At 41.8% G+C, this 12721-nt stretch overlaps 1 protein-coding gene across 7 annotated transcripts in view; it reads right to left on the reverse strand.

Annotated features, from left to right (window-relative positions):
* Positions 1-12721, reverse strand: part of OSBPL1A (oxysterol binding protein like 1A) — a 266632-nt gene that overhangs the window by 97649 nt on the left and 156262 nt on the right. For all 7 annotated transcript variants that reach the window (XM_053902506.1, XM_019465523.2, XM_053902507.1 and 4 more), the window contains one exon: positions 6949-7111. In XM_053902506.1, coding sequence (XP_053758481.1) covers positions 6949-7111 — 163 coding nt within the window. The remainder of the gene's footprint in view (positions 1-6948; positions 7112-12721) is intronic.

Consider the following 12721-nt stretch of genomic DNA (forward strand, 5'->3'; position numbering starts at 1 on the left):
TTATGGAATTTTATGAAACCTTTAGTCACTGAGAATACTGAAAAAACAATTTTTATATGATCAAAAGATCCCACGGGGCTGGAAAAATTAGGCTATACTGTATGCTTGCATCAAGGTTTATCTCACCCACTGTACTAGATTTTCACTGATCCAGCTTATTGGCAAAAACCTAAAGGGACATAAGGGAAAAGTAGCAAAGGGAAAACAGGAAGTCACATGGATTTCATGTCTAAACAAATAAAATTATCCTATTATTTTAAAGGAAGTAACACAAGTTGTAAGCAAGCAACTTTTAAAAGATTAAACATTTAGTCAAAGTAATTTACAAATATTTTAAGAGAAGAATTTTTAAAAATCTTTTCACATCTTTTAAATATTAGCTTGATTTAATCTTTTACTGTGAGACCCCCTATTAAAAAAAGCTTGTTTTTTTTTTTTTTAATTTTTTCTTTTAATATTATTTTTGAGAGACAGAGAGCAAGCGTGTGAGCAGGGGAGGGGAAGAGAGAGAGGGAGACACAGAATCTGAAGCAGGCTCCAGGCTCTTCAGCTTAGCTCACGATCTCACAGCTGTGAGATCCAGCCCCAGGTTGGGCTCCACACTGGGTGTGAGGCCTGCTTAAGTATCTCTCCCTCTGTGCCACTTCCTACTCACGCTCAGACTCTCTCTCAAAAACACAGAAAACAAAAATAAATAAATAAAAATAAGCTTTAAGTGTAATACAGGTTTGCATACTTTCTCTTGGTCTTATTTCACACCACATCCAATAGCCTGCTGCCACTACTATGTTTGAGGGCTGGACGAAGTCCAAAAGGCTAGTGAGGGGAAGGGAACAAGAAGACAAGCCTGACTTGACAACACAGGCAGGATCTGGATCATGTCAAGAGCCTTGAAGGCCGGTTAAGGAGTCTGATTTTTATTCTTGGTGCAATGAGGAGCCACCACAGGATTCCAGGCAGGGGAATGCAATGACGTGACGTCTACAAAGTGTCACCGTGGGTGTGTGCACAGAGTGAACTCCAGGAAGGCAAGGCTGGAAGCATGGTAGGTAAGAGGCTAGACAAAATTGGGCATAGCGCAGGTGATGATAACGAGAGCTCAGAGTGCCAGACACTGTTTTAAGTATTTATCATGATAATCTTATAACCCATCTGCAGATAAAGAAATGAGGCACAGAAAAGTGAAGTAACTTTCCAAAGGGCATAGGAATCGGTAGAGCGACAATTTATCAACAGCCTCTCGTCCCAGCACCTACCTTTTAACCCTACACGATAATAACAGAACATACATGGCTTTGAGGTATGATTTGAAGGTAGAATGGACAAGCTTTGGGCTGGGTTTCATGGATGTGTTACATGAATGTCACAAATCACTCCTAGGTTTCTGGCTTTGAAAGGAGAGAAGTGCTATGCACTAAAATGAGGCAAACCCCAGGAAGAGGATCTGGGAAAAAGATCAAAAATTCATTTCTTATTTATCCAGCTGACAGCCGAGTCTGAGTTAGAGATATAAATGTGGTAGTCAGAATAATGGTCCCCCAAACATGTCCACGTCCTAACCTGTGGCACCTGTGGATAGATTACCTGGTATGGTAAGAGGACTCTGCAGACGTGATTAAGGACCTTGAGATAGGTAGGTTACCCTGGATTATCTGGGCGGGCCCACTGTAATTCCTAAAGTCCTTTAAAAAGTGAGGGAGAAAAGTCTGAGTCAGTGAGAGAGCTTGAAGATGTCACACTGCTGGCTTTGAAGATAGAGGATGGGGTCTCAAGTCAAGGAATGCAGGTGGTCTCCAGAAACTAAAGAAGTCAGGGAAACAGATTCTTTCCCAGAGCCTCCAGAAGAAACACAGCCCTGCTAAGACCTCAACTTTGGAACTTCTGACATCCAGGACCATAAGAAAATAAATCTGCATTGTTCAAGGACATTTGTGGTAATCTGTTATAGCAGCAACAGGAAACTACTACAGAATGCTAAGTTAGTATTTAAAATGATGTGATATTGGGGGTGCCTGGGTGGCTCAGTCGGTTAAGTGTCCAACCTTCGGTTTTGGCTCAGGTCATGATCTCATGGTTCGTGAGATCGAGCCCCACATTGGGCACTGTGGTGATAGTGCAGAACATGCTTGGGATTCTTTCCCACTCTCTCTGTCCCTCCCCTGCTTGTGCTCTCTCTCTCTTAAAAAAATAAATAAAATTGAGGTGCCTGGGTGGCTCAACCAGTTGGGCAGGCGACTTCAGCTCAGGTCATGATCTCTCTGTCTGTGGGTTTGAGCCCCATCAGGCTCTGTGCTGGCAGCTCAGAGTCTGAAGCCTGCTTCGGATTCTGTGTCTCCCTCTCTCTCTGCCCCTCCCCTGCTTGCTCTCTGTCTCTCTCTCAAATAATAAACATTAAAAAGTAATAAATAAATAAATAAATAAATAAAATGATGTGATATAAAAATGAAGGCAGAAGAAACAATAACAAAAGTTCTTGAGAAGGTACAAGGAGATGGGTACATGAATATATGATATGAGGAAGGGACGGCTTCAATTGAGGAGGAACATTTCTTCTCTTTAAAAAAATTTTTAATGTTCATTCATTTTTTTTGACAGAGATGGAACGTGAGTGGGGGAGGGGCAGAGAGAGAGGGAGACACAGAATCTGAAGCAGGCTCTAGGCTCTGAGCAGTCAGCACAGAGCCTGACATGAGGATTGAATCCATGAATCATGACCTGAGCCGAAGTAGGAAGCCCAACTGACTGAGCCACCCAGGTGCCCCTCTTCTTTTTTTAACAGAAAGGAAGAAGGAAGTGGGAGTGAAGGGTGAAGTGTGAAGACTATAGTGAGAAGATGAAGTCATTCTCAAAGGACGGCTTTTATACCTCAATGGATTATTTGGCGAGGTCATCAGCAGCTCAAGACTTGAAGCTGGGGCTTCTGATTCTTAATTTTAATGCAGTTCTACACTGCAAATGATTTGCAAGATTTCTAGCAGGAAACAGTAAGAGTGGCCACAGAAAGGCTACTGTTGAGGCAAGGGTAACAAAACTCAGGTGAGTCCTTTAGGGCAGGAAGGAGCAAAGGCATGGCACCTGCCCTCTCCTTCATTTCTACAGCCCTGGTGCCACATGCTGACTGACCAAGGCACCTGCACCCAGCCTCAGGATCCTTCTCAACACAGCCAACCTTAAAGCAGCAGGTACTGCAAACCAATCTGAATTGGTACTCGAGATGCGATGTACTTGCCAATCCTCACCTAGGGACTACAGTTCTTTTTATCTCCTCGTCCCAGAGAAGACTGATTTTGGAGAGTGTTTTGAGTGTTAAAATATGTCTGAGAAGCAGAAAGATGACAGTAGCTGCTAAATGTCTATCAAGTAGAGAATAATCAAGAAAACAGTGGTGAATCATATCACGGACTTTTATACAACCTTTAAAAAGAATGAGCTAGAGTTGTACTACTGATGGGAAAAATTTCCAAGTTATGTCGTTACATGACAACACAGATCCAGGGGCATGTGGGTGGCTCAGTTAAGCGTCTGACTCCTGATTTCAGCTCAGGTCATGATCTCAGGGTTCATGAGATCCAGCCCTGATTCAGGCTCTAAGCTATCAGCAGATTCCAAGCTATCAGATTCTTTGGATTCCTCTCTCTCCCTGCCCCTCCCCAACTTGTGAGCGCTCTCTCTCTCTCCCTCCCTCCCTCTCAAAATAAACATTAAAAAAAAGAACAAAAATGCAACTCCAGAACAATGATACAGCTACTTCCATTCCTGATTAAAAACAAAACAAAACAAAGCTGTATGTAAACATACGCATACACATGGGAATGCTTTAAAAAGGCCTGGAAGAGAATATATCAGGCTATAAGAACTTCCAAGGAAGACTGTACATTAGGATAAGGGATGAAGGGAAAATTTCACTGAGTAACGCACACACTTTCATATTGAATTATTACAATTTTTTTCATGAACATTAAATTTTTTCTCTCTTAAAAAAAACATAAAAGATGAGCAGCTGTGGCACAAAAACAGACACTCAGATCACTGGAACAGAATAGAGAACCCAGAAATGGACGCACAAACGTATGGCCGATTCATCTTTGACAAAGCAGGAAAAAATATCCAGTGGAATAAAGACAGTCTCTTAAGCAAGTGGCGCTGGGAAAACTGGAGACATGTAGAAGAATGAACCTGGACCACTTTCTTACACCATACACAAAAATAAGCTCAAAATGGATGTGAAAGACCTAAATATAAGACAGGAAGCCATCAAAATCCGCGAGGAGAAAAGCAGGCAAAAACCTCTTTGATCTTGGCTGTAGCAACATCTTACTCAACACATTTCCGGAGGCAAGGGAAACAAAACCAAGAATTAACTATTGGGACTTCATCAAAATAAAAAGCTTCTGCACAGCGAAGGAAAAACCAGTAAAACTAAAAGGCAACTGACAGAATGGAAGAAGATATTTGCAAACGACTTATCAGATAAAGGGTTAGTATCCAAAATCTATGAAGAACTTATCAAACTCAACACCCAAAAAACAAATAATCCAATGAAGAAATGGGCAAAAGACATGAATAGACACTTCTCCAAAGAAGATATCCAGATGGCCAACTGACACATGAAAAAATGCTCAACATCACTCATCTTCAGGGAAATACAAATCAAAACCACAATGAGATACCACCTTTCACCTGTCAGAATGGCTAACATTAACAACTCAGGCAACAACAGATGTTGGCGAGGATGAGGAGAAAGAGGATCTCTTTTGCACTGCTGGTGGGAATGCAAGCTGGTGCAGCCACTCCGGACAATAGTATGGAGGTTACTCAAAAAACTAAAATAGAACTACCCTCTGACCCAGCAATTACACTGCTAGGTATTTAGCCAAGGGATACAGGTATGCTGTTTTGAAGGGACACATGCACCCCAATGTTTACAGCAGCATTATCAACAATAGCCGAAGTATGGAAAGAGCCCAAATGTCCATCACTAGATGATGGATAAAAAAGATGTGGTATATACATATACAATGGAGTATTACTAGGCAATCAAAAAGAATGAAATCTTGCCATTTGCAACTACGTGGATGGAACTAGAGGGTATTATGATAAGTGAAATTAGTCAGAGAAAGACAAATTTCATATGACTTCACTCATAGGAGGACTTTAAGATACAAAACACATGAACATAAGGGAAGGGAAACAAAAATATAACAACAGGGAGGGCGACAAAACATAAGAGACTCTTAAATATGGAGAACAAACAGAGGGTTACTGGAGGGGGTGTGGGAGGGGGGATGGGCTAAATGGATAGGGGCATTAAGGAATCTACTCCTGAAATCACTGTTGCACCATATGCTAAACTAACTTGGATGTAAATTAAAAAAAAAAAAAAAAAAAGAAAAAGAAAAAAAAAGAAATAATGATAGCCTGGGGGAGGCGGGTTGGGGGAAAGATGAGCAGCTCAAGTGTCTGGGCTCTTTTATATTCAGATCTGTTTGCACTTAATCCTATGATCCCTCTAGTGACTTTCTCTTTTGGATGTCCCCAAACGGAAGGAATATAGGAGATAACGCTACTGGACTTGGCCCAGGGTAGGTGTGAAAAAATCCTGGCAGGCTCCGATGTCATTCCCGCCCCACACCCCCCACTTCCCTCGGTTGTGTTAAATACTTCCTTTGCCTCATCACTTATCTCACTGCCTTCAAATCCTAGCTTCACTCTCTCTTCCCAATGAGTCACTCCTTTCACAAATGCCTTATCCAAATGACAACATCATCATCAGTATCATCTTTTCTACTCCATAATCTGGCTATTAAAATTACTTTTCCCATTCTTTTGATTATATCACACTTCCCACAATAACGAATCTGTTTACCTTACATAACGAATCTCTTCTCTGTAAGCCTAGCAACAACCATTTTCCCTGTCCTATATGATCACACTGTTGTCTTTCATTTCCTCAACCCAATCTTCTTTCATTCCCATTTCTCTTACTTCTCACTGCACTTCCTTTAATGTCCTACTGTGAACGTGACCCTTTCACTCCCTCTTCACGGAGGTCTCCCGCTTCCACGGTCAAGTTCTATGAGACCAGTAATTGCATACGTCCACCTATTCTGTAATAACTTGATTTCCTCAAATAAGAGTTAGTTTCGGCCTCACTCGTCTGCAGCCACTCCTCCAAGCACCCCACCTCAAAAATTCTAAAGCAAATTCCTCAAAGGTCCTAACTACTTAGTGGGATATCCCCTCCCAAGTCAGTCCCACCTCCCCACACACGTCTCCTTTTTTGGAGCACCTTGGAAATGACAGGCATGGTCCTAAACACAGTTTACACACAGGAACTCATTTAATCCTGACTCAGCCTGATGAAATGGATACTGTAATTATCCCCATTTTAAATACGTGTGAACAGAGAACTAGAGGTCACAGAACTTGCCCAAGGTCACACAGCCAGCTGGTGTAAGAAGCAGGATTCTAATTTAGGCTGTGGGGTCCCTGCTCATTTTGGCATGTAGTTCTGAGGCACAACTAAGCACTTCTTTTCTCTGCTCCAGCCACACTGCCATTTCCCCTCTTTGGCACTCAGCATACTGGACCGCAACCACCATACTCATCTCTGTCCTTTAAGGATTCAGAGTACTCTCTGATGACAGAAACTGTCCCTTGCTCTACCCTTAAACATACAATAGCACCCTGAAGTAGGAGGTATTTAACGGTCACTGAACAAATTCTTGAGTTTTCACAGCACTCCCTCTCCATCCACGTTGGTGGACTCAGTCCCAACTCACAGCCTCCTGCCTCAGTACCCCCACACCAAAGAGAAACTGTGTGGGGAGCTGTGGTGCCACATGTCCTCTGCTCTCTCCAGGACACTGCAGGTGACATCTCTAAGAAGACATTCAGGTGGTGGGCTTCAAACCACCCACAACACAGGTGGCAGGATTCTAGACTTACCTGATAGTGCATCATAGAACTCGTCTTCGCTGAGGATGCTGTGGGGTGGCGAGCCTTCAACCAGAGATCGCTCTAATTCATGGTGTTCAGTGGCCAGAGTCTCCAGTGCTTCTGACAAAATTTTGTTTTTTTCTTGCTCCTGTTCCAATTTAAAATTCCTCACCTGCAAGAAAACAGATACACAAAAAAAGACTTCAGTGACAGGAGACATATGCTTATTCAAAGGGACGTAAAATTTACTTGCTTTTGATCCAGTTCCATCACAACATCAGAAATGAAAACAGTTGTGTTATATGCATGCACGGATGAATGAGCACAATTACTAAGCTAATTCTGTTCTTCCTGTGGGGCCTTTTCTCACAACAGCTCTAGCTAATGAAAATAGATTAAGACTAGCAAATTTGGCTCAAATGATCAAGATTCTAGTATAAGAACATGAGCCAATTTAGAAGTCAGATAAAATTTAAAAAAGACACAGTATCTCTCTCTCTTGACATTAATCATGAAATTAAGCCCATTTTGACTAAAATAATTAAAACCATTCTAAATATTAAAATGTATACCACATCAAAGTATAAGATACAATCCTCAAGTTTACTTCTGAAAGAGCTGGAGTATCAAATGAAAGGAAATGAGTGGCCACATAATGACATTTTAACTTCCATTTTTCAATTCCATATTTTGGTTATGGTTCTCTATTTTACCTTGAATTTAGTACACTGACAACCACAAAAAGATTATAAAAAAAGGTAATGCCTGGTTTGATTTTTCATCTTTTAATGAGATCATCCATTCTTCCTAATTCAAGAGCATCTCAACCTTTGCAGTTAACTAATACCCTCTGAAATTTAAGTAAGCTGATCCTCCTGTAAAATAGCAGGTGCTAGATTTGGTGTGGACAGTTTCACCTGTCTTGATATTGGAACTCTAGAAATCACAACTATTCCGCAATCTCCCCCAACTTCTATTCCAAAGGGTCTACCATTACCCACTGTGCAATCGCACAAGTCTCGTGTTCTTTAACTGCCTTGCCTGAAAATTAGATTAGACAACAGGGGAATCTTCTATCAGTAGTCTCCAAACGTGTGTGTGTGTGTGTGTGTGTGTGTGTGTGTGTGTGTGTGTGTGTGTGTGTTTAACTTGGGCAGAGCAGAACCCATCTCAGAAATAACCCTAACACAGGAAATAGAGGTTTTCCAAAGCTGCACTGGGTGACACTGGTACACTCAGGAGCGCTATGGCTTTCTTTGGCCTCCATCCAAAGTGGGAGCTGTTCCAACAGTTTGAAAAGCACCGAATGGGGGTACTCTACAACCTCCTCCAGGTCCGAAGTTCTGGCTCTGGGTCTTGGGAGCCACAGAACCCTCTCCGCTGCTCTCTGAATTACTCTCTGCTGAATCTCACCCTTTCACCTCCTGACACGCGCTTGCATGCTCCCTTCCCTTTGGTTCTGACTCCAGAGTCCTTTGTAGCCCTGAGTCCCTGACAGCCACATATCAGGTTCAACAAGTGGAGAGTGACAGAACTTAAAAACACAGCTTTACTGAAATGCTAAGTTCATAACCGAAATGGAATAAAGCTTTCATTATCTTGGGAATAGTTCCAGTCTTCAGGCACCTAAGTGTTTATCATTACGGTAATGAGATTATTATTATTATTATTATAGCTGTGATCATGAAATAAAAATAGCAATAAATGATAAATGCACAAAGATGTGAAAAACTGAAAAAAATACTTATATAATTTTCAAGAAATTGCAAAATACTTGTAAATATCCCTATAATCTGGATTTTACCTCCAGAGGAAATACTATTATGGCTGGAGTCAACTTAAAAATGAAACGGGAGCTCCTGCATGGCTCAGTCAGTTAAGCATCTGACTCTTGATCTGGCTCAGGTCATGATCTTGAGGTTCTGAGATCAAGCCCCGTGTTGGGCTCTGTGCTGGGCTGGAAGCCTGCTTAAGATTCTCTCTCCCTCTGCCCCTCCCCTATGCGCACTCTCTCTCCCTCAAAATAAACCTAAAACAAACAAAAAAACCCAACCATTTCTTGGGTTAGACAATTCATTTATCTGTAAACAAGGACTACAAAATTGAGCATAATGTCCAAAATGATCCTCTCTTCAAATGGAAAAGATCTTTCAGCACTGTTGTATGTGTAGATTCCAAAAATACCTCTGAAGAGGAATCAAGCTCTTTCACCCCTGCTCATCCATTCCCTTTAGCTTTACCTTTCTTTTTGGCTTTTCAAACATCAAAATGCAAATACGCTGCTGACACTGAACCTTTCAACATATGAATCAACTAAACTTAGTAACTCAACTAACCCTTCCAGTTACAAATATGTTAGTTTTATACCTACATTCATCTAGATTTTAGAATAGTGGCAAAATAAATGATCGAGGCCCCCAAATATAGTGTTCCCTCAACAGAATCTTATTCAAACTCCAATTTATCCTTAACCATCTGAAATATGCATCCCTTCATTTCTGCTATTTGGACACATGCTTTCAGTTGCTCTTACCAGCAGGGAAAGGGGTGGGAAGCACAAGCAGGAGAAGAGGCCCGCACCACTACTCCTGCTCTTACCTTGATGACCTGGCTGCACGTGTACCTGCTTCAAGAGTAACAGGATCTTCCGCACTGAAGGAAGAAACCTCACTCTAAAATTGCACACAAGACGGCAAGTTCTTTCATCATGTACACTGACCGCACCTGAGAGCAGATCTACACCAGTGAAGAGCTCTTTATTGCTTTAGGGAGGCATCTAAGAATATACTTCACAGCCATCGATACCTTTCAGCCTATTAGAAAGATCACTGGAATGATGTAATTCCAATCTTGGGCCTTCAGAAACACCAGGGGACAACCCGGCATTTAAAAATTAGTGCAAAACTATTGATAAAGGTATGCAGAGTGGAAGTTCATGATCAGTGAAGTCCAGCATATGGGTTTATAATCACATTAGAACATTTCTAGAATATGGTGATTTTTTCAAATTAAATATAAAAGTGAAATACAAAATTTATACCCTCAGCCCTATAACTTTCCCATAACAAAAATGAACACATCACAATGTGAACATAAAGATCAGACTTTATTAGAAATAATTTAAGGACTGAACCATCACACACTTAATAAGAAACATATATGCTCCACGTCCGTATCACTTTAGACTAATGCAAATACAAGCCTTTCCACTAGTCTTCTCAAACCACAGCAACACAATCTATTGTCTTACTCTCTTTCATGCTGGCATGTGAAATTTCACAATGAACACTTCCAAAGTGTTCTTCACACCAACAGTGAACAGATGCCGGCTAAAGAATCAAGAGTTTTAAAAAGTTACGTGCTACCCAGTGCACGCACATTTTATCTACTCTCGTTCTACAAAGTGCCTTGTTATTCACCCACGTTCCACAGAGGTTAAGTCAGGCAGAGACAATAATTAAATCTGGCAAAGGCATACTAAGTGGGGAGTAAGTGATGAGTATTCACAGAATACTGTGTCCAATTATCCAATTACAGGTTAGGTGAAATTCTGGCCTCGATCAATCTGGTAAGCTACCTTCAACTGGCCACACTCCCATCAGCTAAACAGCATTAGCCTTATTTCTTATTATTGGTTGTATGGCTACAACACAATGTATCAGCTTAACTCTGAAGCCCTAGATCTTCGATTTTAAAACATCTAATTTTATCTCTCAGATAAAGAATTACATTGACCTTTATTTTGTGGTTATAGAACCAACACTATACTAACTTCAAGGCTTTTTTAAAGATACGTACTTTAGGCGACTCCCACAATGGCCCCATAGCTGTTAAAGTGAGTCTGCTCCTTTACAGCTGGTAAGGACTCTTCTCCTCCAAGTCTACCGAGTTGTTTTGGTAGAAGAGGATGGAGCTCTTTCACGTGAATGACCCTCAGCATTACTTCTGAATCCATAGCCAGGCCGAATCACACCCTCACCTCCAGGGTACAAGAAAATTCAGGTTTGATCCCACGTCTAAAGCGCAATCAAGTGTAAAAATATATCCTCATGACCATATAGTACATACTTTGTTTTATAGATTTACAAAGCACCTTTACACACACATTTAATTTTTTTTAACGTTTACTTATTATTGAGAGACACAGACTGAGCATGAGCACGGGAGGGGTAGAGACAGGGGGAGACACAGAATCCGAAGCAGGTTCTAGGCTCCTCACTGGCAGCACAGAGCCCGACACGGGGCTCGAACCCACAAACCGCGAGATGGTGACCTGAGCCGAAGTCGGACGCTTAACCGACTGAGCCAGCCAGGCGCCCCCTTTACACACACATTTTCAAGTTTTCATGGACTCTAATGCCCTTCTTCCATGCCATTCCATCACTGCTTTTCAAGGGTAATGCACTTATGTTCCTGAAGACCTTTTTTTTTTTTTTTTTTTTCGGTCTTTCCTACCACTAAAAAAAAGACACTTATTTAAAAACAAACGTGCCTTAGTGACCAAAGGAGACCTGACAGGAGAACAGGGAGATGAGGCAGGTTCTGCAAGGCAGTTGTGGTGGGGGAGGAGAGATGGCTTAAAGCTTGCAGATGGCTGGGAGAACTCTGGCTTTGATGCTGAGATGGGAAGCTTTTGGAGAGTTCCGAGCAGAGGAGTAACACCATCTGATTTCCATTTGCATACAGTCTCTCTGGCCAACAAGGAGTCAGGGGGAGGTCAAGAGTCCAATCAGAAAGATCCCTTAAAGGGCTGCTGCAACAGTCAGGGTAAGATGAGATGGGCAAGAGCAATGAAGAGAGCAGAGAAGTAGTCATAGCCTGAATACACTTTGTAGGAAGGCCTAAATGACTTGCTGATAGACTGCCTATGGGATATGAAAGAAAAGAGAAATCAAAACTCCACAGTTTTGGCCTAACCTAAAGACAGAGGCATCATTACCTAAACCGGGGAAGACTGCAGAGGGAGCAGAGACCATCAGGAACTCTGTTTCGTACATGGTTAAGTCTGAGATGCTGTCAGATAACCAAGTGCAGGGTTCAAGTAGACAATTCGGTATCAAATCTGGTGTTCAGGGAAGAGGTCCAGGCTGGAGAGAGAATTCTGAGAGTCATTTGCAAATAGATTGTATTTTAAGCTATGAGAGTAGAAACAATCACTAAAGGAGAAAGTGAGGTATAAATAGGAAGACATCCAAGGACTTTTCTTCTGATAGGATACGAGAAAGAACCAGCACAGAACACAAAAAAAAAAACAGAGAGAGAGGAAGAGAGACAGAAGGAAAAGTAGTAGTGTGTGGTGTCCTGTAAGCTTCGGAGAAGTACTTCAAAGAGGAGTTAAGTGATAAACTATGTCAAACACCAATGCTAAATACCATGGGAACTAGGAAAAGACCTCTGTATTTGGTGAGGAGATCACTGGTGAATTTGTCACGGGTATTTGCAGTGGAGCACTGAGATAGTACTAAAGCAAAGATCTGAGTGGAGTGGGTCACGAAAAATGAGAGAAGGAAACAGAGAGAGTACAGCCCAAAATTTTGCCAAAAAGGGAGGGAGACAACTAGGGCAATTGCTGGAAGGGGCTATGAGAGTCAATAATGCTTTACTACGGAAAACACATTTTGAGAGAGCACATGTGCACATGCAAGTGGGGGAAGGGCAGAGTAAGAGAGGGAGAGAGAGAATCCCAAGCAGGCTCACACTGTCAGCACAGAGCCCAATGTGGGGCTTGAACCCATGACCTCTGAGATCATGACCTGAGCTGAAACCAAGAGTCAGATGCTTA

This window comes from Panthera pardus, unplaced genomic scaffold (assembly GCF_024362965.1).
Source record: "Panthera pardus isolate Hobbes unplaced genomic scaffold, ASM2436296v1 HiC_scaffold_15, whole genome shotgun sequence".
In the NCBI taxonomy this organism is placed as follows: domain Eukaryota; kingdom Metazoa; phylum Chordata; class Mammalia; order Carnivora; family Felidae; genus Panthera; species Panthera pardus.